Source organism: Euprymna scolopes, chromosome 19 (assembly GCF_053919585.1).
Source record: "Euprymna scolopes isolate OS-2025 chromosome 19, ASM5391958v1, whole genome shotgun sequence".
NCBI classification, from domain to species: Eukaryota; Metazoa; Mollusca; class Cephalopoda; order Sepiida; family Sepiolidae; genus Euprymna; species Euprymna scolopes.
In genome coordinates, this window is record NC_136500.1 from 99,318,178 (window position 1) to 99,345,113 (window position 26,936).

At 31.8% G+C, this 26,936-nt stretch overlaps 1 protein-coding gene across 3 annotated transcripts in view; it reads right to left on the reverse strand.

Moving 5' to 3' along the window:
* The window catches only part of LOC145239855 (uncharacterized), a 251,978-nt gene that overhangs the window by 83,983 nt on the left and 141,059 nt on the right, over positions 1-26,936 (reverse strand). Inside the window, exons 1-2 of one of the 3 annotated variants that reach the window (XM_080103416.1) lie at positions 10,308-10,565; positions 8,422-8,525 (exon numbers count right to left, since the gene is read on the reverse strand). In XM_080103416.1, coding sequence (XP_079959542.1) covers positions 8,422-8,525; positions 10,308-10,404 — 201 coding nt within the window. In that variant the 5' untranslated portion in view covers positions 10,405-10,565. Of the gene's footprint in view, positions 1-8,421; positions 8,526-10,307; positions 10,566-26,936 lie in introns of those variants that run through there. The other 2 variants (XM_080103415.1, XM_080103414.1) reach the window with 2 other exon arrangements.

Genomic DNA, 26,936 nt, shown 5'->3' on the forward strand with positions numbered 1-26,936 from the left:
TATTTTATTTTTATTTTTTTTTTGCTTACTTGCCTCCCCACAAAGGCGGAATTGGACATGAGATGTGTTAAGAATTTAGGGGGAAACCAGCTCCTCAAAAGCGGCGCTCTAGTCAATAACAAAAATAAAAATTGTATCAGTAATGAAGGATTTTCCTCCATTAACCAAGACCAAAAAAGGGGGAATTTAAGTCACTGGAATGCTGAAACTGATACTACACTCAGAAATCCATATTGAAGCAATGGTTGGCTAATCCCTAACCGTGTTAATGTTTTTATGTATTACTTTCGAAAAGCTGCTGAAACAGTTTATGATTTAAACATTACTTTATTTCAAGTATATTTTAAGCAGTGGGTTACAAGATATGAAGTCAGTCCCGAAAATTACTCAAACCATTTACGATTTAAACATTACTTTATTTCATGTATATATTTAACTGTAGGGTGGGGGATATTAAATCAGTCCCGAAAATGGGTGAAACCGTTTACGCATTACACATTACTTTATTTAATGTATATTTTTAACATTGGGTGGGAAATATGAAGTCGGTGCTGGAAATGGATGCAACCATTTACGATTTGGGCATTACTTTATTCAATGTATATTTTTACCAGTAGGATAGGAGATAAGAAGTCGGTCTCGGAAATGGCTGAAACAGTTTACTATTTAGACATTACATTATTTCATGTATATTTTTAGTGAGTGTGGGATATAAAGTCAGTCCCGGAAATGACTGAAACAGTTTACGATTAAAACATTATTTAATGTATATTTTCCACAGTGGGGTAGCGGATATGAAGTCGCTCCCGGGATTGAATGAGATGTGCAAATATATACTACAGAAAGCGTCGCCCAGTATTGAATGAGATAGGTGAACGATATATATTAGCAGAATATGCGGCGTCACCCGGGATTGGATAAGATAGGTGAAAGATATATACCATGAGAATACCCAGAATTGATTGATTTGTTTGTAATGAAATAATCAACCCAGGCAATATATCAAAGTTATTATTTAAGTAAGGGGAAGCGACATAGTGAGTTAAAGTTATGAAAATTATTGTCAAAATTAGTAACATATCAAAGAATTATGAAAAATAATGAAATGTGAGTTACTTCATTGGTGTGCTTGTAATGATATAATAAGCACAGACAATATATCAACTATATTATATAAGTAGGAGAGAGAGGCATAATGTAGGTTTTTAATTATAAACATTATTGTCGAAATTAATAACATATCCAGTATTATGAACAACGATTAAATGTGAGTTAATCGATTGTATGTTTATAATAAAATAACCAGCACAGGAAATATATCAAAGTAATTATGTTAGTAAGAGTGGGCGATAAGGATAGTTTAAATTATGAAAAATGATTGTCGAAATTAGTAACATATCCAAGAATTATGAAAAATGTAATATGTTATTTAATGCATTAGTGTGTTTGCAATGAAATAATCCGACCAGACAATATATCAAAGTTATTATTTTAGTAAATGGGGCGATAATGGGAGTTGAAAAATGATTGTCGACATTAACATATCCAAGAATTATGAAAAATGAAAAATGGAAATATGTCACAAAGTTTTACAAGGTTTTTTAATATATATCCAGAGAATGTTGTGATATGTGTTTCAGTGTGAACAGGTATGGTATAATAAATTATGGTTTTTATCTATTTTATTTTTACTTTCATCATATTTTGCTTTAGTTTTGATACCCTCAAATTCGAAGCTATCTCTTTACAACCCTTCCTTTTCATAACCTATCATACTTCATAAATCAGAGTCCATTTTCTGTAGGCGTTTGTTGAACCCAGTCAACGACGAGTACTTTTGCTAGTATGATATAGTTATCATAGCATAAAGCATAGCATATGATATATAAGTTTGGTGGTTAAATTTTAAATTCTGGAAAAACAAAAATTTAACCACCAAACTTATATATCATATGCTATGCTTTATGCTATGATAAATATATCATACTAGCAAAAGTACTTATATATTGCTCTATTCTTAAATATTGAGCTTTTCCTTTTTGGCTTGGATCATCTTGAAAGTATTACTTCAAGTAATATCTATCAGGATTTTTCGTCTGAATTCTATCAGTGTCTTATCTCGATATATATATATATATATATATATATATATATATATATATATATATATATATATATATATATATAGGTCCCGATTTAGAATCTCGCTAGATTCAGCCACTCTGATGAGTCGTAGACGACGAAACATGTGTGAGTGAATAATTATATTTTAAAAACAATATATATATATATATATATATATATATATATATATATATATATATATATATATATATATATATATATATATATCATAGCACAAATAGTGGTGGTTCGCAAAGTATAACGGACGTTTTACGGCAGTGTATGAAGATTTAAAGAGTAAAATTTGAATAGTAGAGAAAGGAGAAATGGTGTTAAAAAAGGTTTCTTGGGGGGGGGGTTATATTAAACATGGAGAAGTTAGAATTAGAAACGAACAAAGGTAACGTAACTTATGTCAAAACAGCGTTAGTGAAGTTGTATGTATCTATGTTTACATATCGAATGAAAGTACAACATTTAAAGCTAATTGTGATTACTATAAGATATGGCTAGTCAGCCCATCCATTACCTTGTACAAACATATTAAAGCAGACGTTCCCTAGGACACTTACCTCAGACATGGTTATTAAAAATAACTTATTTTCACGATACAGACCGGATTATTTATTCATTTTAGACTGCCAATCGGCCAAATTAAAAATTAGGAGAGGATTATAAAGCATTGAGCAATGTTAACATGCTTAAATACACCGAATTATAATGATGAAACAGAAATAGCTTCTTCAAAATATATCAGATAATAAACTTAGCCATTCTTACGCAATTCATAGAATTACGGGGCGGTTGCAGAATATGAAATTGAACCCGCATTCATTCAATGTGAATATAGTCAGACAAAAGTATGCTGATTAACAATGACAATTCAAGAAGCAAGAGGATAAATGTTTGGAGATATGAACACCAATAGAATTTGCAGATGGAAGGGATAACCAGGAAAAGAACGGAGATTAAACTAAACAGAAAAAAAGATTGTCGAGTTGGTTAATATTTTGATGTCAAGCTTTGCATCAGATTAAATCTTCTCGAATTAGAATGAAACTATCAAGATTATATTAAAGAACACCGTCTAAATCAGAGAAAGAAAATGAAAACCCCGTTGTCTATAATAACACTTGGGATGTTCATTTTCTCATTATGACAAAATAGTATTTGATGAAATTAATCAACACTTATCGAATTAATTCGATTGATTATCGATGATCATACTTAAGAATTTTCCTGAGAAAACATTTAAACAGCGTATAAAGGAAATTGAGTTTGATGGGTGAAATAATAAATTGAACATGATTAAAACGAAATATATTTCTTCATATCATATTCATTTATTAGCAATTTTTGGAAACTTTACTATTAATCCCAGCATCATAGCCGTTGAGAAGATATGGGAAATAGTCAAACGTGAGAAATTGTCAAATGTGGGTGAGAAGTATATTAAACCAATAACTACCGCAAAGTATATAAACATGCAGAGTCGAAGTTGAAATCTACGACAAAATCAAAACGAAATAAAAGAGATAAAAACAGAATAATAAAGAAAAAGCAAAAATTCTTTCGGTTAATTGAATTAGTATAGAAATTAATCGCGATCAAAATATAATTTAACTTATTTTTATTGAATTAGTATAGATATCCCAATCAAAATATAATTTAACTTATTTGGATTGAATTAGCCGCCGAGGTGTCTAACACCTGATGGAAAAGCAGAATTAATTGCCTTCTTTTAGAGGAATAATAAACATTGGATAAAAAGAGAAATTTAATTAAATGAAATATTATTATTGAAATATTTGTTGACAGAATTTAAACAAGAAATAAGAAATAATCAGCTTTGTGTTAAGAACAACGTTTGCACACAGTTAATTGAAAAACTGTTTCTGAATTAATAGTGTAATCAAAGTTCAGTTCTGTCCACTAAAGTTTCAATGGTATATAAGAAAAGCAACAGGCAAAATAAAAAATTAGAAACTGATGAAAAAATAAATATAGAGGAGCAGCGGATATCCCTCGCATCTTTATTTCATAATATTTCATACCCAAAGTATCTTAATGATCAACTGATCTGTTGTTAAGTTTCACATTTTGATATGCTTTTTTCAGTACCTAGTATTTCCTCGTCGGTATACTCGTGTTACACGCTTTCTTAGTCTCGATTCTCTAACTCGGCAACTTTCTGACTGCCTAACTAGTACATATAAAACGATTCTTTAGATTGTTCAACTGACAGCCGTCAGAGATCACTGTTATTGTTATTCCAAATCAAGTTTGGTTTATTAATCTACATTTGAAACTTGTTTAGCATCCATGACTAAAAATTCCATTATTTTCTAACATTGCTCTTTGTTCTCGACATATTTTAATGTTTCCTATTTTATAACATCTACATTGCTATACAATAATAATAAATCGCAGTATAAACTAATGGCCACTACCAACAAGAAATCAATGGTAAGCGCCTGTTGCGATGATGCAAATTCATTTGCAAATGCTATCGAAGGAAGTGGAGAGAGCTGGACGTCTGGGGAGACTTGTTGTCACTCAGCTTACAGAGAACACCACAGGTTTCCAATCAGATCGGTTGTTGACGTGTGTGAAAGCTCCATGTGAGCCAATAATAATAATAATAATAATAATAATAATAATAATAATAATAATAATAATTATGAATAATAATAATAATTTATTATTATTATTATTATTATTATTATTATTATTATTATTATTATTATTATTATAAACACGCTAAGGTGACTTGACGACGTTCGAGAGTAATCAGGAACGTGAATTGTTAATCACAATCAACAAAAAACTGTGTGCTTAAGCCTGACACTTGAAGGACAAAAAAAAACATAGAGAAATAAGCATGAAGCTAGAGTAATAATAAATTGTTAAGATTAATTGCATTTAAACAAGATAAGTGTAAGTTAGCTGCATTATTTGTTGCTGTGCTGTTCTGGAAGGCTTACTAAGGCAAGCACGGACAGTTAGAAAAAGGCATTTGTATTGAGGACAAAACAGAATAAACAGAAAGCAATAGTCGTAGTACATGACGCCAAGATCGCGTACTATAAAATGCACACACGTTATTTACCTCGTCTCACCGCGAAGGGGTGTGACACAAGATTGGAAGGTGGGAAACTGGGCCAGCACTCAGGCTCTGCTAAAACAATTCGGAATTTTCCGATGAGGTCGCCTCAGATAACAAACGGTGTCCCATCGCCGCGATGTTGCATCTCTGTATTTACAAAGTTTTTAATGGCCTGTGCTCTGATGAACTCGTTTCACTTGTGCCCCCTCGACGTACATATCCCTGAATAACCCGCTTAGCAACAACATCTAATCCTTTCACTGTGGAGGTCCTTAAATACCAGAAAAGTTTCTATTCTAATATTTTCTTCTCTCAAACAGCTAAACTTTGGAATTTCCTTTCCTGCTACCTGCTTTTTTGGTTGTACTGATATTCAGAAGTTAAATGTAACGTAAACCAACATGTTGTTAATTTTCTTAACGTTCAAATGGCCATATACCTTGTTAGAAGTGAACGTGAGTAAAAAAAACAAACTTTCTCCTACTAAAATCTCCTTCAGCTACCAAGAACATTTACATCAGTCCCATAGAAAATCATCCACCAAAATTGCCCAGGTTTATACTGGACTGATTATCGAGGTCGGAACCTCGACTGACGTACTATGAAATACACACACTCCACCACCATTACCGCAACAAGCCCCTCCGAAGCCTTTTGCACCGTAAAAAGCTTCTTAATATTTTTCCGTTTGGAGTCGAATTTTTAAATCTACTCAATATTCGCTGCTCTGGTTGGGATAAGCCGAGATCGAATGTCTCAAAAAATGACGCCAATCAGCTCTTTCTCAACGTCATGTGTCATCTGAGTGACATATTGTTATTTGTTTTGATTTCGTGTATGAGTATGTTTCGTACCTTGTTTAATAAACCCCATATTGTCACGTCTTTACAATTTGATTTAAGGTTTGCATTTCTTTAGTAATATCATTTATTCGTTTCTGAATAATATCGCAATTACGTTGCGCAATTTCATTTAAGTTAGCTAGTCAATGTTTATACAAAAAAAGCTGAAATGTAAAAGTTGATACATCGAACCATCTGCATCGTATTGTTCAATCCTACTTGCTGCTCGTATTGTTCTTGTTTTTTTTAGTTTTTTTTTCCGTTACCGCTTCAACTTCTTTATGTTTACGTTTAAACACAACTTCCTTATTATACAACTATGGGTGCCTCTTCTTTTCTTCTCACGTTTTAATTGATGCTTCGCTACTTCTCGACGTATTTTTGAATTATATGAGTTATTCTTTTTAATGTATTCCTTGATTTTTTTATGTAATACATTTGAAAAGTCTTTGGTCATTTTTCGGAAACGACTTAATTTTGAAGGGATTTCGTATGACACATCTTCGTTTTGTTTAGCTTTCTTTACATATTTTTGATTAAAAATATTGACTAATAGATTGCAAACTTTCAAACTGTCTATCCAGTGCAAACCAAATATATTTTAAGATTTCTTCTAGAACGTACGACTTCAATTTTTTAATAGTCCCGTTCAATTTTATTAGCAAATATAATTCTCTAAAAACTGAATCTTATCGCCAATGACTATGCGGCTGATTTTTAGTATTTTTTGTAAAGAGGGCTTATTGAATTTCTTCTATTATTAAAATTCATAATTGTAAGATTGGATTAATTGTCTAACTGTAATTTCACTATTTTGTTGCATATATTGACTATTACGTATTTGCTTGAATTTTCGTTGGATGTTGTCTAATTCTATGTTTTGTTTTACATTTGCTTCCATAATGCGATGTTTTATGACCACAATTTCGACAAGTTTTCTTCCAATAAAAGATAAACATTGTCTCACTGCACCGTTTGCATGGTCTCGGGGGTAAGTTCCTTTGTTTAAATAATGATTATATTAATAATGATTTTAATAATAATAATAATAATAATTATTATTATTATTATTATTATTATTATTATTATCATTATTATTATTATAAACGCGCTAAGGTTACTTGTCGACGTTCGGAGGTAACAAGTATGTGAATTGTTCATCAGAATCAACGAAAAACTATGTAATTGAAGGACAAAAATTCATGGCAAAATGAGACATTTTAAATAATCTGTGGATAATTCTGTTAGTTTAATGTCGTTGTAGTGCATATTTATGACCGACAAGAAGACTAAATAATCGTTGTAGTCCCGCTTAGCCAAAATAAAGCAATTCCGCTGTGGGAAATGAAGCATTGCAACTGAACATTTCTGATAGTAACTGCACGTTTTCCACGAACTGCAGATACGTTGACTTTTATGTTAAATGTAGTCTATGAATCTGTTGTCTTCCGCAGTTCTTACTGATGGCAACCAAGTCATATTTTTTACTGTTGAAATCACGACTATACTTTGACTATAAAATCATATGAAATAATCGATAGAGAATTGACTATAATAATACATACGAAATATGGATAGATTAAAATATAAATATATATACAAGCGTATTTACGAACGGACAACGCCGGGCACCAATCGTGTTTCGAAATTGAAGGCGCATCGATTTGTTAATTTAATTTATTTTTTAATCCGAAAATGGTCGAAGCAGTTTATTATTTGGAAGCATATTTGGGGGGAGGGGGTAAACTATTTTTTGGAGGAGATAAAATATATTTTGATAACCTAATCCTGTCCCTTCGAATGCTTAGTACCATTTGCTTATTTCTCGCGCTTTACAAATCGTAAAATGCTTTAGTTATTTCTGGGACTCAGAATTCTCCATCAATATTTTCAACAGGCTTTGAGATTAGTCGCATGTTACTTTATTACATCTTTTTCCTTATTTTGTAATTATTAGAAAACCAGTTTTGTTTGTGAATATATTTTCAGCAATTTGTAAGTTCCTGTTTAATCGTGTAAGTTAGAGTAACACTGGAAAATTGCTTTTACCTAAACCACGTTTTAGAAACAAAAATTAATAATACATCAAATAAAAGTGACAATACGGCATATTAACTCGTTGTAATCATTGGCTGTATAATAATACATACGAAATCATGATAATTTAAAATATATTTAAGCGTATTTTACGGCCGGGCAATGCCAGGCGCAAGCCGCTAACCTCATATATTTCTAGCTTATAAAGTTTCAGTTGAATTTTCAGAGTAAATCCTAAATTTCCAATATAGTATCCTCATAAAAAAGCGCTAGAATTCAAGTGAAATAAATATCAACAAAGTATGTTCTTACATTATTTCTGCAATCCACGTCCACTTTTTCATTGATAAGTTTCTTCACTTTGGCTAAATTATTACGACGTGCCGCTTCGTGTAAATTCCGCTCTCCCTTGAGCACTGAAATAGAATAGAGAAAATAGGATAAACATTAAATGATAACTCCATTTTTTTGTCTAGATCTACAAGACCCATAGACATTTGATCGAACAAATTTCATCTAGTTAACATTAACGCTGAACATATAAACATGTTGTTCTTACTGTTTAATAAAATACAACTCTAATATGGATTAAATTTCTCCTTAATTTTATTTAGTTTTATCTTTTTATACGTTTTTGTTCTTTAATATATTCCCGAACAGAAAACCACAGGAGTTGATGGATTCTCACAAGATCGGCAGTAATTTTTAAGCTCGACAAATATCGAAAAATTGGCCAAAACATCAATGTTTTCACCCTCAACAGGGAGGGGTCGCTTTTTTCACCGATATTTTCGATTGGATAGCCTTAATTTAAATCTGTGTCACTTCCGGTTTGGCGATGGGTGTACCAGCGAACACGTCACATTTTTCGCGTTTTTTTTCTCCTCTGCGATACGGGTTCAAGCCTGCCTGCCTACTACCACTTTTTTTTGGCTCAACACACACCGTAAAACACCCGTGCAACGCCGGGCACCCAGGCTAGTCTTAATATTATACACAATCACGCAAAAATGTATAAATAAGTATCGGTATTAATAGAAGGTCATATTCATACAATTTAGAATGAATTTGTAAATCAGAAAGCGTTTATAAATAAGCCTTTAAACTAGGTTTCTTGTTTGATGTGATTTACTATAAATGTATATGCAGTTATAATGAGATCCTATAAATAAGAATCGGTAAAACAGCAGCCTGAGTTGTAATTCCTAACAAATAATGTTTACTTTATTTATTTTATTTTATTTTATTTTAGGTAAAGGATTTCATTTAAATAATTTAGTTTCATGTAAAGATATTTCAACAAAAAATAAAAGCAAAATCGTCCATATTCTTACAACCTTTAAAATTCTTATACGCTTATAACATGGTATCTATCAATAAGAATCGGGAAAAAACAAAAGATGCATAATGCAGACACGTTTAAGGGTTTCTGAACTGCAGAGTGTTTCTGTTTTTGCTGCAGACAATAAAATGTTAAATGAATAATGTATTTAGCTGAAGGATTTTTTTTTCATTTTTCATTGGTTCAATAATGTTTAATAAATTTATGGGACGATGTTTAGATTATATACATTTTATTTTTTGTTGAAACTATTAAAATTGGTAATACATTTATTGGAAGTATTTCTACTTTGCTGAAAGTTTATATTTTTGCAATTATTAATATCATTGTACAATGCAATAGATCTGGAGGTTTCTAGTTGAGGGAAACATGTTGCCGTTGCTAATTCTATTCGGACGATTTTATTTTACAGGAATCATTGGAATAGTAGCTGCTGTAATGAATACATTTCCAAGGTTTCTAAGATGCTCTTAATTTATAGTTTTAATTAGATAATGCAGTAAATGGTTTACACGCAGCTACTGTTGCAGCTACGTATCCACTTTTAAATATACGTACATATAATTTGGAGAGTTTTAGCCGACACAGTTCCTGTTTTAATAGTAGTTGATGTAGTGTTTACAAATAATGAGTTTGATGGTGATTATTTAAGGAAAAATAAAACAAATAAAAACGAATATCATTTTAACCAGCAAATCAAAGACGTGTGCTAGTGAAATAGTCTAAACGTGGATGTAAACTGATATTTGTAACTTTTATATACAAGTATTTGTTCATAATATTACATTAAATATACGACAATGCAAACAAATAAAAGATACAGTATATAATTTCTTCGATACAAATTGAAACTTACCTAAAATTTCTCGTCGTATCTCTGCATGTGAAAGCATTCTCATCGTACAGGCATCCGAATGATTAGCATTGTACAGTGCTTTAAATGAAGTTTTCATAACATCCTTTAAGTGATTATTGAAAGAGCTCTCTCCCTTTCTCTCTTTCTCTCTCTCTCTCTCTCTATTGTCTGGTTTATTTCTTTGAATTCTTGTCACGAGTCTTTTTCGTAAACAGGAAAAAAGGAGATGGTACCATAATACAAGAGGAGTTGCGAACAAAGCAGAGCATTAAACAAGAGAACGACAGAGATAGGTGAGCATGGAACAGAATCAGCAACCTTGTTTCTGTATTTTCTTTATCATAGTGAAGTTGATTTAAAAAGAAGTACGTACAAAATGAAACAACTATGAATCACGTGTGTAAAAAAAAGCAAAGTAGAAGATCATGGCGAGTAAATAACTTTGAAGCCAAAAGGGAATAGTCAGGTGTCAAAAGCTACAAATGACGTCATCAATCGATCGGCCGGTGGGGTTTCCTATTACTCGTTTTTGTTTCCTTTTCCGAAAGAATTTCCTTACGGATACAATTAGGAGGCAGACAAAGAGATACGACGCTTCGATAGCGAAACATAGAATGAAGCCAACGTAAATAGCTGAAAATTGGGTGAAAACGAAAGATAATTGTCGGTATTAAATTCAAGTTGAAATGAATTTATAAATATTTTATTCACAAAATGAAAGAACAAGCAAAGATGAAAATTATTAGCATGTAAAACCAATTGTTCTTATTAAAATATGAAAGAATACAATAAACAATAATAATAAAATAATGGGATTCTAGGGAAAGAGATTTAACTCTAATGAATAAGTGATATCGGAAGTAAAGTGTATTTTGATGTTCTACAGAAAAAAAGGCATAAAATTATGAGGAATATATATATATATATATTTATGAATATATATATTTATATATATTTATATATATCTATATATATATAAATCTCTCTCTCTCTCTCTCTTTATATATATATATATATATATATATATATATATATATATATATATATATGTCTGTATTTTTGAGATTAGGTGTTTTCATTGATTGATATTGTCGGACTGACTTCCTCATCTTGGTTGTTATCGTCACAACGTTTCGGCCGTTTTGCCCTCCGGCCTTCATCAGGTGTTTTGTATCGAACTGGGGAACTGTTTGTTAGGAGTCTCGAACCCAACCCGGAGGTACCGTGTTCGGACTCAAGCTAGGCCCTGGGACATAGTTGCTGATTCTCTGTTTTTGAATGTTACGTTTTTGCCTTCGTTTTATATATATATATATATATATATATATATATATATATATATATATATATATATATATATATATTAAAGTCGAATTTTGCGTAAAATCGTTGTTTTATAATAGACTTATTGGTACTCATGCACGCATTGATCCGTGCTGAAGTAATAACGTTATTATTTAAAAAGCCATTCTTAACACGGGGAAGGGAGGGTGTTTTGTACCTATTCTGTATTTTAACCTTACAATTGAATGAAAAACATATCATAAAACTTTAATTAAACTTGAAAATGTGATTTAAAATATAGCGGATCAGTAAGTGCATTAGCACCGACATATTGAATAATGCGTTAATTAGTTCAAATAAACCGTTGATTTGAGTGTTTTACTGCTGATGCTTTAAACAACATAACGAATCAAGTACAGACTAATTTATTATATTTTAATGTTTTTGATGAACTTAAAACCATTTCATATAAAATATTAATGTTGACTATTATTTTTCAGTAATGAGCCTAAAATTTGAAAATAAAAATAAATATTACTAGTTTTTAATTAATGTTTTCAGTAAAAAAATAATGTTGAACCATTTATTTTTTATACTATACTATCACTTTTCGATTATAATTATTTTAGAATGTCGAGTAGAGTATCAGTTTATTAATATAGATTGCATATAAATTTATCACATTTTTTTATCGAATTATCTATAGGGCGACGTTCTAAGAATTTTAACCATGTTCCTTGTGGTTGACAGATATATATGTGCGTGTTTTCGGGAAATTAGAAGAAAAATTCATAAGGTTAACCATTCAACCTATATGCTAGTGAAAACCTTCATGCTTTATGAAGATTTGTTCAAAGTATTCATACCTAATGGCCTCAGCAAGTGTAACCTCATTATTTGAAGGAATAGCAGTCCTCATCGACAATAACAGCCAAACATTAATAATCTTGGCATATACAGTTGAATTAAATTTTATATTTTATCTTTAAGAAAATTTATTTATTGTAGAAATTATTTAAAACACTCTAAAATCTAAAGTATTTGCAGTTCTCAACAAACACGACTAAAGTCGTTGCAAAAAATATTCTATTAAAATCAACTCCAGGGTAATATATGCTTATACTGCTTTAGATCTGACAACAATGCACACAAATGCAAAAACTGCTGCAACTTCATATAAAACTTCCATTTCATCAAGTAATTATGAAATTTTCGAATGGTGGATAATTGCTCTCGTTCTGGTGAAAGGCCGCAACATAGGTCACATATTTTAGTTAACACTAATGCAGACATACGTATTATCCCACAAAGAGATGAACGATTAAAGACGATAGGTATCGTGCATTTTTTTACCACAGAAAAACAAAACGGGAAATAGTAAAGAAATAGAAATCATGTATCTGAACCGTTTCAGATTGAGGACGGGCGCTTCAAGTTTGGGTGTCCCTGAGGTATTATAGCGTGCAATATGGACCAGGTCATTTCAGGAAATAGTTTAATCTCTGATGCTATTATTTTTTTTTGGGGGGGGGGCAAATATAAAATCCCTGCTGAGCTGGTATTTAGTTTAATCCCACTGAGAAAGCTGTAACAAAACCGTTGGAAGGTGTAATTGAAAAAAGCAGTGCTCCAGAATAGGAGACCTCTGACCATGCAATAGAACTTTGATACTAAGTTTGGAAGGAGAAATTAAAAAGTCAGCAAAAGATGTGCGACCCTGTCGGCATGCCAAATAGAGCGCCGCAGGCGATTTGCAATAAAATAATCCCTTCTCAGAATTAGGAAAGCACTATTAGGAATTAGGATGGACCTCCTCGAACTGCACAGAACTAACATTACACCGTAATAAACAGAAACTATGTCATCACAGGAATTATATTAACTTTTGAGGGCCAACTATGAACTCGCTGTGAGTTTGGTTTACAGGTATTTCCAACCGAAAGTACTGCGATACTAAGATTGGTAGGTAATATTGAACAGTTGACGCTATAGAGGACGAAACATTTTATCCTGCAAAAGATGCTTGTGCAACCCCGTCAAAATTCCAAGAAAAAAGTATCACGCGATTAGTAATGAACTAACCCCTTCTCAAAGAAAGAACGCAATGGCTGGGTGGGTGGATTTTCGTGAACTGCACAGAACGAACATTACACCGTATTAATAGGCACCATGTCATTACAGAAATGGTCAAATCCATGTTGACTTTTGAGTGGCAATAAAAAAAAACTCCCTTGTAGCTGAGTATTTAAGTCCCTCCTACAGAAAACAATCTGTGACACTAAAACTGGAAGCATTTGAAAGAAGGAAACTGTTGACCCAACAAAAGAGCCCGTAAGTATTACACTCAAGGTGTCCCAGACATTTAGCAATAAACTAATCTATTCTCAAAATGAGAAGGCAAAGCCTGGAAATGTAGACCTCTTTGAATTACACAGAGCCAACATTACACTGCAATCAATAGGGACAAGGTCATTACAGAAATGGGCAAATCTATTTTGACTTTTAGTAGCCAACGATAAACTTGCTGTGAAATGCATATTTAGGTCGCTCCCGCCAAAAAAAATAATCAGTTATTGATATTGAAAAGTCAGTGCTCCAAAGGAAGAGATTTCTGCCTCTGCAAACGATATATGTACCGGCTTGTCAGTATTCCTATCAGAACACCTCAAGGGTGTAACAATAAACTAATCCCATCTTAAAGAAAGAAGGCAAAGCCTGAGAGAGCTGACCTCCTAGAATTGCACAAAACTAATATTACACCAGAATACTTAGGTACTAGAACATTACAGATAAGGTCTTACTTATGTTGAATTATGGGAGCCAAAATTACCCCCCTGTGAGCTAGGCATTTAAGTCTGCCCCACCGAAACAACTGTAACACTAGGGTAGGAATTTGAGATTAAAAGGTCGACGCTCCCGAGAGAGAAATCTCTGACCCTACAAAAGATGCCTATACAGCCTTATGGCATTGCAAGCAAGGCGCCTCGAGCGATTAGCAATAAACTAATATTTTATTAAATTGAGATGACAATGCCTGGGAGGGTGGACCTCCTTGAACATCACAGAACCAACTTTATACCTCAGTCAACAGGGACTAGGTCATTACAGGAATAATTTAATCAATGTTGGCTTTTATGCGCTAAAGATTAGCTTCCTGTCAGCTGGTTATTAGGGTTCCTTCCATCGAAAAAAAAGTGTGACATTAGGGTCGGAAGATAGATTGAAATCCAGGGCTCCAGAGGAGAACTCTAACTCTACAAAAATTACATGTATACTCGTGTCTTCATTCTAAGCAAGGCACGTCACCAATACATGAAATAATTTCAAAGAAAAAGGCCAACGTCTAGTGTTAGCCTATTGTTTGGGCGGAACACCAGTACTTCATTGGTGTAGTTAACTCCGAGATTCAACCCCTACACAAAGCGGGGTGTCACAATTTGGCTTCTAATTGCTATAATACATACGGGCTCTAGTTACATTAGATACCTCCACTAGTAGATACTAGGGTGTATTGTGTTGGCCTAATAATAGATTAACCAAACGAAAATGGGAAATAATTAATTATATGAGGTCAAAATTGGTTTCCATGCAAAAAGGAAAATGTCAATTCACTTTAAGATTTTGATTGATGATAAAAGAAAAGGTTGATTCATGAAAATCCTGATTGAGGTCAACCGGTCTGGCATGGTCGGTTGAGGAATTATTTGCCAGCGAGTATCAATGTGGTACGTAATAATACGTAATAATTGGTGGAGTAAAGCTGATTTCATCCCACCTACCGACCCCTCATCCCTAATATAAAAAAGGATAGCGTTTTTCCTTTCTACAAAAAAGACAGTATAGCTTCGAAAACGCAGACGATACATTAAAATCTCATATGATCACACAAGCTCCCTATATCTGGTGTAAGTTTTACGAATATAATGTTCCTTTTTTAACCAATTCTTTGTTCTTATGATATTAAACCTTCATTGTTCAATGTATTCCTTATTTTTCTCAATAGTCGTCGTCGTCCTTATCATGAGGAGGAGTGTTTTGCATTGCTTCGTAACAAGGAAAAAATGGAGGACACTTAAAAGTATTATATAAAATATTGGAACATGAAAGTAATTCTTCATTTTGCCCTCTACGCCACATTGACTAGTTTAACATGTATTAACAGCTTATGTTTCAATAGAATTCCTTAAATTCACAATAGAAAAGTATATTGCATATTCATCATTTTTAAACACGCTGTAAATCAATAGCTAATACCTTGGCGTTCGTTTCTTAAAATGCTTTCTAAAACTATAAATACACGGGAAACAACACACCCTTTAATACAATTATTCATTTTTATTTTCATTAAATAAATCTATCCTCATCTCCTATATGATATTTTGACTGCAGAAATTGCCCCCTGGACTAAAGTATCGTAGGTTTGCAATAACAGATGCCACATACTAATTCATTACGTATAGGCTATTATTATTCTACAATTCCGTAGGATACTTTCATTGTACCCTTTGTAACTGGTTATTAGCTACATACACATAACATAATCTTTCCCTGACCTGATTAAAAAAATTATAAATTGTCCCTTCTTGATATCCGCCAAATTTGATTAGCTGAGATCAGCCAATTCTATTCCTTTAGAGTTCACTTCTTCATGCATAAACAAATGCTCAATATTTTTTTCAAATATGGTGGCGCTTTGTAGATTATGTAATCGTGCTAAAAACGCTCATAAATAGGAAATTATATACCGCTAATACCATACTTATCTATGCATAGAATGCCTTCACCCTAATATTCTCCCTAACAAAATAACATGAAAAAAGAAACCTGATAAAAGAATAAACCACATTTATTGAACCAGTAGCTATTTTTCCATTCGAGAGCTGCTCCTCAACCATTACACGATGCTTTTTTTTTGTTTTGTTTTGTTTTCGTTTGTTTTTTTGGGGGGGGGCAGATTTTTAAATACTTAGATTATTTTTTTTACTGTAAACGATTTTAATTATATACTTTCCAACAATTACATAGGCTTAAACCATGTTACTTATCGTGTCAACTGCTTCCAACCTTTGCACGATGCTATGTTTTTTGTTTTGTTTTCATCTGTTGACAGGCAAATAAATTATAAAACCGTTTTATTTTCATATAAAACACATTATAAGATCCAAATACTAAAATAAAACCAGTAAAAAATTCATTTATATAAGTTTTTCATCATTTTAGATTACACTAAATTTACGACATTCGAGGCCGCCATATTGCTTTTAACAATTGGTCTTTCTAAATTTTTGACAGGTTGGCCCTTTTTATGCCAAATTTGGCCTTTTATACGCTCTTAATTAAAACATGGTTCCATAAAAGAGCATAAAAATGGCCACGTTAAACCTTAGATTAGCTAATCTGTCAAACATTAGAAGCACCAAATTTTACAAGCAATATGGCGGCTTCGATTGTCGTAAATTTTGTCTAATAAGAATGATGAAAATAATGACAATTAATTTTTTTCTGATTTCTTACAGCTTTTGGAGCGATCAGTGTGTTTTATATAAACATAAATCGTTTTTTATAATTTTTGTGTCTGTCAAATAATTTACGCCGCTAAACTACACATTCACCCTAAATTACGTTGCTTACGGAAATATTTCTTTGTTATATATTTGTTTTGTTTTTTGTTTACTTCTCTATTCCAGAGTGATTATCGGTTCAGACATTAATTTTGTTTCTGTTTTTTTTTATTATTTGGTAATTTTTACCCTAGCTCCAACTCACCAATTTTCTTTAATAGGCTTTCGAATCTGCTTAACTTTGGCGGAAACAAGAAGTTTTCGAGAAATGCAAACCTGAATTATGCACTATACTGTAGTGGCCGCCAGATTTATAAGCACGCGCGATAAACAAATCTACTTCCGTTCGACCAACACTGCCCCTACCCAATTTTTATCAGGGGTTTCTAATAACATTAGAAAAACAAGAATAAAGGTACCCCCCCCCGTGCAAAAAACTGCCCAGTTGATCGTTATTAAATTAATCTTTTGGGGCATTTTTTATATTATCTTCTAGGCGAGACTTTGCTCTTTCCGGCGAATCCAATTTCACGATGGTCGAGTACGATGAAAAAAGTTTTTTAGCGGACAAATTAACATACAAAAAAACAAACAAACAAGTAGGTGTGATTAATATAATAGACGTTGCTCGGGACCATAAAAACAATGAGAAAAAGTAAGCTGCTTTTGTACCTATTATTCTTAAGGCAGAGGGTTTTTATTTTATTTTCATGTATAATTTGCTTTCTCGAGCAAAAGAATATTTTACCTGCCATAGGACAACACATTTATGAAATAATTGTACCTTCCCTAGGACGGGTAATGTACAACACATATTTAAAATAATTTTACCTACATTCGAACGGTAATGTAAATCTATCTATATATCTATAAAAACAGAGATGTGTGTGCCACAGACGATTTCTGATTGGTTAATCCAATAATCACATCTCCTAAAAAACTATGGTTCGTAGGCTCTTAATTTTACCATAAAATATTATGGCTTTATTTATTGTCCATCTTGGAAGGGTTTAATTTTTTTCTAACTTGTTTATTTACAAATTAAAAAAATACGAATCTTACACAATCTTACAATCCAACCTACGACATCCACGGCCGCCATTCTGCTAGCCGCAGACACGTACACAACACGAAAACAATGTTTTGAAAATCTAGCAAAAATTAATTTTCCTGAAATTTTTCAATATTTAAAAATAAATTATGCCGGCTGATAAAATTTTTAAACTTTTTTTAAAGCTAGAAAGATAAAATTTAAAAATACTTATTTTTATGTAAAACGCGCGTTCCCTCGTGGTCTTTTCATTTCGGGTTTGTATTACTGTACACATAGATTCGAAAAAGGTGTCAAAAAACAAATATATAACAAATAAATGTTATCAAAGGCAAGATAAGTTACTTTTCTACCAAACTTCGTGTTTTTATTCAATGTAACACATTTATTCAGCTCGAAAAACGGGTGTGTATTACTGTACACATAGATTCGAAGAAGTTGATAAGATACGAAACAAAACACGCGCACACACTCACGTCCACTACCGTCCTTGGCTACGTCACGTTGTTATGGCAACACGATAAATACACAGTAAATTTGATTTTCTTCATTTCTACGCAAATATTACGCAATCTATATCTATCTATCTATCTATATCTATCTATCTATCTTCTATCTATCTATCTATATCTATATCTTCTATCTATATCTATATCTATCTATCTATCTATATCTATCTTCTATATCTATCTATCTATCTTCTATATCTATCTATCTATATCTATCTATCTATCTTCTATCTATCTATATCTATATCTTCTATCTATATCTATATCTATCTATCTATCTATATCTATCTTCTATATCTATCTATCTATCTATCTATCTTGTATATCTATCTATCTATCTATCTATATCTATCTATCTATCTTCTATCTATCTTCTATATCTATCTATCTATATCTATCTATATCTATATCTCCATAAAAACAGAGATGTGTGTGCCACAGACGATTTCTGATTGGTTAATCCAATAATCACATCTCCTAAAAAAGTATAGTTCTTACGCTCTTAACTTTACCATAAAATATTTTGGTCTTATTTATTGTCCATCTTAGAAGGGTTTAATTTTTTTCTAACTTGCGATTTACAACTTAAAAAAATACGAAACTAACTTACAATCTAACAATCGAACCTCCGACATCACGGCCGCCATTCTGCTAGCCGCAGACACGTACACAACACGAAAACAATGTTTTGAAAATCTAGCAAAAATTAATTTTCCTGAAATAATATATAAGCTCCTTCACTCGTGGTCTTTACATTTCGGGTTTGGGTACTTGTGCAGTTTTCCATTGACATTAAAAAATGGAAATATTTAAAAAAATATATATATATATTGTACGTACTCGTCATGGGATAAAGTTTTCCTACAGAAAAAATCACGTAATTTCATCAAGTATTTATTTTTTTATAGCGAAAAAAGAAAAAAATCAACGCTACAAGCGAGTCATTATTAATTAAACAGAAAGTTCAAGTAGGGGGATTTCCCCTTTTTTTTTTTTAAGCGAGGCCAAATTTCGCGAATTTGGCCTTTTTTTTAAAGCAGTTTGGCCTTCAAATTTCTGTTTGGCCTTTTTCTTCACCGATGAAATAAAAAACAACGCAATAAAACTTTTAAAAATACGGCACACCTTTGTTGTTCTTGTTTGTTTTTTTTGGTAATTTTCCTTATTCTTTTATTTTTTCAAGATAATACTATTAAATGGACACTATTATGCCAAATTAGCCCAGCCCCCCCCCAAAAAAATGCACAAAAATTCGAGATTTAAGGTTTTGACGAGATAATTTAGCGAATTGTCCGGACTATTGCGAGAGAACCATCCATTAGTTTTTCCTGAAATTTTGCCACAAATTGTATTTCAATACATAGATGTGCATAGTAACAACATTTTTTAGCCGAAAATTCCCGTTGCGTCCCCAGATTTGATCGGTGAAGAAAAAGGCCAAACAGAAATTTTGAAGGCCAAACTGCTTTAAAAAAAGGCCAAATTCGCGAAATTTGGCCTCGCTATCAAACGATTTGACCTTTGAGAACTCTACCAAACTCCTCCTAAAATTTTGGGTCTAAACACGTGATATTTTAGATATAGATTCCTTGGACATGGATCTAACTTATTACCTTTACTTGATCCCTAAACAATAAATGTTAAGAAGTCATAATAGGGGTCAAAGTTTAAAAAATTGACCGTTTTTTTTTCTCAGCATTAACCTCAAAACACCTGGGCAACGCCGGGCACCGATTGCTAGTCCATAATATAAAGCTGAACGTCTGTGTGTGTGTCTGGTCACGAATAGACTCCTATATGGTTTACTATTATAGAAAACTGACCACATATAATGATAGAAGATTATCGAGATACAGAAATGGGTATGTTTGTTCTGGCATAATGATGATTCATTAAAATTGTTGGGTCTGCGTACGCAAAAAAAAAAAAACGTTTACAAGTGTTTTTGATATAGATGTACATAATAATACTTTGATAAGTATGTTTTAACTTAAATAGGGATGGTATGATAAAATTGTGGGTGTGCGTTTGCGCTTCGTCTCCATAGAATGGAAATAGACACAAACTTTAATAAAGACTTTTCATATCTATCTGTGTAAGTATACTTTGATAATTATGTTTCAGTTTGAAGAAATATGGTATAATAAAATTACGGGGTGTTCGTTCGCGCCCGACCGCCATAGAATGGAAATATGTCACAAAGTTTTACAGGTTTTTTTTAACATAGATCCACAGAATATTTTGATAAGTGTTTCAGTGTGAACAGGTATGGTATAATAAATTATGGGGTTTATCTATTTTATTTTTACTTTCATCATATTTTGCTTTGGTTTTGATACCCCCAAATTCGAAGCTATCTCTTTACAACCCTTCCTTATCATAACCTATCATACTTTCATAAATCAGGGCCCATTTACTGTAGGCTGTTTTTGAACCCAGACAACGACGGGTACTTTTGCTAGTACATATATGAAACAATTTAACGTACTCTTGACAGGCACTGTACAATATATATGAAATAATTTTTCTACCAACAATGCAACCATTATTTTAAGAAAAATGAAGCCATTATTAGAAGATGGATCATTAAGATTTCCGCATAAATTCTTAAATATATTGTCTTGGGTAGTGTTTAAGCAACCCTTGCTTCACTATAAAATTGGTCGTTACTGTGTTTCTTTTCCCGCCACAGCTACCACGACACTAAAATTTGAAGCGAAATGATGTCATTTCTGGAAGATAACTCAACGGGGTTTCAACATTAATACATAAATACATTGACACGGTTATTGATTATTCAACCCTTGCTTCATGATAAATATAAACATGTGTTATTTCCATTATGAACCACAGACACCATATTTTTCTAGCAAAATGATACCATTACCATCAGCAGATTTTTCAAATAGATGCATAAAAATTGTCACTGTTAGTGATTAGGCAACTCTTGCTTCACAATATAATTTGACATTACTGTTTCCCCTCCCACCCAATTACTGACACTATGATCTTTAGAGAAATGAAAGAGTATTCAGCAGGTTTTCAAAATTAATACATAAATACATTGACACGGTTAGAGATTAAGAAACCTTGCTTCAATATGAATTTCAATAATGCCGTGTTTCTTTCCTCACTCAGAACCAACACCATATTTTTAAGTGAAATAATGTCATTTTGACAGATGACTCGGCAAATTTTCAAAATTCATACATAAATAAATTGTCACAGTTAGCGACCAGGCAACATTTGTTTCATAATTTTTTTTAACAATACGGGGTTTCTTTTCTTTCACGACCAAGCAGCACTGTAGTTGTAAGAAAAATGTTGTCATTTTTAGAAAATGCCTCAGCAGTATTTTTAAATGAATACATAAATACATTGACAGTGTTAGTGATTAGGCAACAATAAAAAAAATTGCCCATTACTGTGTTACATTTTCTTTCCACACTACCGAAACTTAAAAAAAAAAGATGTCATTTTCGGAAGATTACTCAGCAGTTTTTGCAAATAACTGCATAAATACATTGAGAACCTTAATAGTTAGGCAACCCTAGCTCCACTATAAAATTCCACATTACTCACATTTCCATTTTGACTATCGACACCATTATTTTTAGTAAAATATCAAATTTTGAACAGAACGTAGCAGGTTTTCAAACGAATGGCATAAATGCATTTTTACAGATAGTAATCAGGCAACTATTACTGCACCATGAATTTAAATATTACTATAGTTGATCACTCTGCACCAACAACATCATATAATAAGATAAATCATGGCGTTTTTGGTATATGGTACCGCATGCTTTTTTTATATTTTTAGAATATTACATCGTAGAATATTGCTTTGTGACCCTAAAACGGACATTACTACCTCCAGCTGCGTGACCCTAAAACGGACATTACTCTCTCCAGCTCACCTCAAAAAATGAGTTTGAAAATTCCAAAATACTTTCAAAAGCTACATAATCATGCTTCTTTCTATTCACCACCACAATTGTCTCGTCATTTCCGGATGATAAACTTGAAAATTCAAATAAATACACATAACTCCAACAGAAACTGGCCCAGTTGACCTTCACAGAACACTAAAAATATATTTGATTTTCAGATTGTACATTGCTGCAGCGATTTTCATGCTTGACTTAATATTCCATCACTTTCTTTTAAAAATATATATGAAATAAAGTAATTGTCAGATTGCAGACTGCTCCAGCCATTTCCGAAACTGATTCAATATTCCCCACTCTTTGGAAACTATCTATAAACTATTTTTAGATCGTGTTTAGTTCATACCATTTCCTGGACATACTGCATAATTCCTCGCCTTCAAAAATATATGAAACAAAGTAATTTTCCGATCGTAAACTGCTACAGACATTTCGGGGACTGACTCCATATTCCTCCATTCTTTTAAAAATATATATGTAATAAAAATAATTTTGAAATTGTAAACTTCTTCAGCCATTTCCGAGACTGACTCCAGATATCTCTCCCACTCTATAAAATATATATGAAATAAATTGATTTGAGGTCGTAAACTGCTTAAACCATTTCCACGTTCTCTTAAAGATATATTTGAAATAAAGTAATTTCGGAGATCGTGTACTGCTACGGTCATTTCTGGGACATTCTATATTTCACAACTCACTGCTAAATAAATAAATGAAACAAAGTAATTTGGAGATCGTAAATTGCTTCAGGCATTTTCGAAACCGTCTTGATAATTCACCCGCTTCTCTGTAAAATATATATAAAATAAAGGAATTTTTAGATCGAAAATTGCTTCAGCCACTGCTAGCACTGAATTCATTTTACTCCTCTCTTAGAATATGAAATAAAGTGATTTTTAGATAGTAAACTGCTTCAGACATTTCCGGCACTGACTCCATATTTCCCACTCGGCTCTTAAAAATATATATCAAATAAAGTAATTTTGGGGTCGTAAACTATATATATATATATACATATTTCATTCTTTACATAAAATTATAAAGCTAAATCTGTATTTTATATTTTGCATTAAATTTTAAATCTAAATATATATTTCATTCTTTACATAAAATTATAAAGCTACATCTGCATTTTATATTTTGCATTAAATTTTAAATCTAAATATATACTAGCAGGGCTACCCGGCGTTGCTCGGGACCGTATAAACAATGAAAAAACAAAAGCAGATATTGAACATATGTTTTATTCTTTGGGGAGAGGAATCTTTCATCTCTATATATTATTTGTTTTATCTACCCTAGGACTGGTATTGTTCATGTTTTATCCCTAGCATAGGTAATTTACAGCATGTATATGAAATTGTTTTACCTTAGGGAGAAGAGAACAGGTAATATACAACATAATGTGTCTATATTACATCCCTGGCAACGCCTAGAAACCAACTAGAACATGTATTTCAGTCAATCTATATTACATCCTGGGCTATGCCGGGAAACCAGCTAATCTCTATTTAGTGACTTGACCATCAAAATACCTCCCTAAGTGTGTCCTTTCTTTTGAACTTAATAGATATAGGTATCTAGAAATGTGTGTGAAATTTTGTTGAATGCATTGTTCACTATGATTTTCTTATTGTTCTACACAATATCAACTGTAACGAAATAAAACAGTAAACTTAGTGTAGTGTTAGAATAAAGAGCAAAGGAAAAAATTAGAATCATATTCTGTAATTGCAAATCTAAATTTGCTAGCGTGTACCAGTATTTGCCAGGTTGTGGAAATTTGGAATAAGTGGTAATATATATATTTTACAATATATATATATATATATATATATATATATATATGTATATATATATAACAAAATAGGCTGGAGTCGCTGAATAACTCATCCTCCCGTTAAAGCGGTTCCATCCTCTTTCACGAATTTGACTTTAGCTTAAATATAACGATGTTTATTTTTTTTATCGATGAATATTTTTTTATCTCTTATCATTTTTTCTTGATATTTGTCGTTATACTCTCGTATAAATACTATTTTTAACCAGTTAATCACGTTGGAAACATTGTCATGACGTTTAATAATACATAATGAAGGAGAGTTATTCTCGCAAAACTATCGGTAAGAAAAGTTGTTATTTACAGAAGTCGCCATTACTGGATGTTGACGTCACGTCACGTGACATGACTAAGCGTTTTTTTAATTACGTATAAATATCATTGGATCAAGCAAGAAATACGTAATAATAACGTTAAAATGACAGGTTTTTTGGGGGCCCCCCTTGCAGGAAACTGATCAGTTGGCCCACTTTTAGTGGTCCGTTTGACGTGAAATTTCGATATTTGTCATCCGGGTGACGGAGGTTCAAATTTGGTATCAATATGATACCAAATTTGTCAAGTTTGGTTTCGTCTTTCAAAAGTTTTAGCGTTACATACAAACATACATACACACAGACGTTTGAGATTTATATATATAGATTTCATTCTTTACATAAATTATAAAGCTAAATCTGTATTTTATATTTTGCATTAAATTTTAAATCTAAATACATATTTCATTTTTCATATAAAATTATAAAGCTAAATCTGTATTTTATATTTTGCATTAAATTTTAAATCTAAATACATATTTCATTCTTTACATAAAATTATAAAGCTAAATCTGTATTTTATATTTTGCATTAAATTTTAAATCTAAATACATATTTCATTCTTTACATAAAATTATAAAGCTAAATCTGTATTTTATATTTTGCATTGAATTTAACATCTAAATACATATTTCATTCTTTACATAAAATTATAAAGCTAAATCTGTATTTTATATTTTGCATTAAATTTTAAATCTAAATATATATTTCATTTTTTACATAAAATTATAAAGCTAAATCTGTATTTTATATTTTGCATTAAATTTTAAATCAAAATATATATTTAATTTTTTTACATAAATTATAAAGCTAAATCTGTATTTTATATTTTGCATTAAATTTTAAATCTAAATATATATTTCATTTTTTACATAAAATTATAAAGCTAAATATATATTGTAGATTTTCTATTAAATTTTAAATCTAAATGTATATTTATTTTGTACATAAAATTATAAAGCTAAATCTGTATTTTATATTTTGCATTAAATTTTAAATCTAAATATATATTTCATTCTTTACATAAAATTTTAAATCTAAATATGTTTTTTACTTTTTTTTTATTTTTGTATGTCATTCTGTATAGTGTTAACATTTTATCCTTTGTTTCACGCGTTATTATACGCCTTCTGATAATTAATCTAAGCTCTGCTTAGGTTCCTCTGCCATTTCCTCCAGTCCTCAAGAATGGCCTATTTTTCAACAAATTGTTCTTAGTGACTAAACACTTTCCCTTGAACCATGCTTGTTTTTCAGGTATTTTCTGGAGGAGAATTGTTCATAAATGTTGTGTGTAACCAGCTTATTGAAGAGCTTACAAGTCGTGTTTGGGTCTGTATTTACTAGGGTGTGTTTTATTCGTTTTATGATTGAGAATTTATCACCTTTGAACAAGTATACTGGTGTGGCTTATTAACTATTAAATAATTTGGTGAAGCAACTGCTATAATGACTGTAATGTTAGTTATTAAACCAAAAATTGCGTATCTTGATAATGCAAGTGCTCCTGCGAATGAATCTGGCTCTGGCATTTATGGCTTGCTCGGTTATATGATTTTTTTCCGGCAACTTTTGATTGCGTACCTTCTCAAAATTTGGTCGAATAGTTGTGCATTGTATTTAACCCGTTTATTTCGTTTTTCGCCCTGTTCTTGTTCTCCTTATGCTTTAGAAAGATCCTGCCCTCAAATCCTTCTGTATGTATTTCGACTCCCCTAGTTTTGTTCCGTATATAACACTGGGCCTACAAATTATTTTCTTCAGTTGTCTCTGCACTACAAGAGATACAATAACTTGTTTTATCTCGGACAACCCTTTCTGCAAATGTTCAGTTGATTTTGGAGCTTTAATTTCAAATATTGGGCCTCGTTTTTCTGCTCCAGACTCTCATTGCTTTCGGAATTTAGGGACTGTTTTTCTAACAATGTAGAATACCGCAGAATATTAAATCCGTTTCAGCTCTGTGGTCTCTAGAGAGCAATATTAACAGTTTCTATTGCTGCCCTAGTTTGAAATTTTGGTAGCCGAGGTCTTTCCACCAGTCCCATACTCTGGACATTCTAAATCATCTTCCATGGACAACTTATCCGGTTCTGACAATGCCTGAAGTAGTGGTG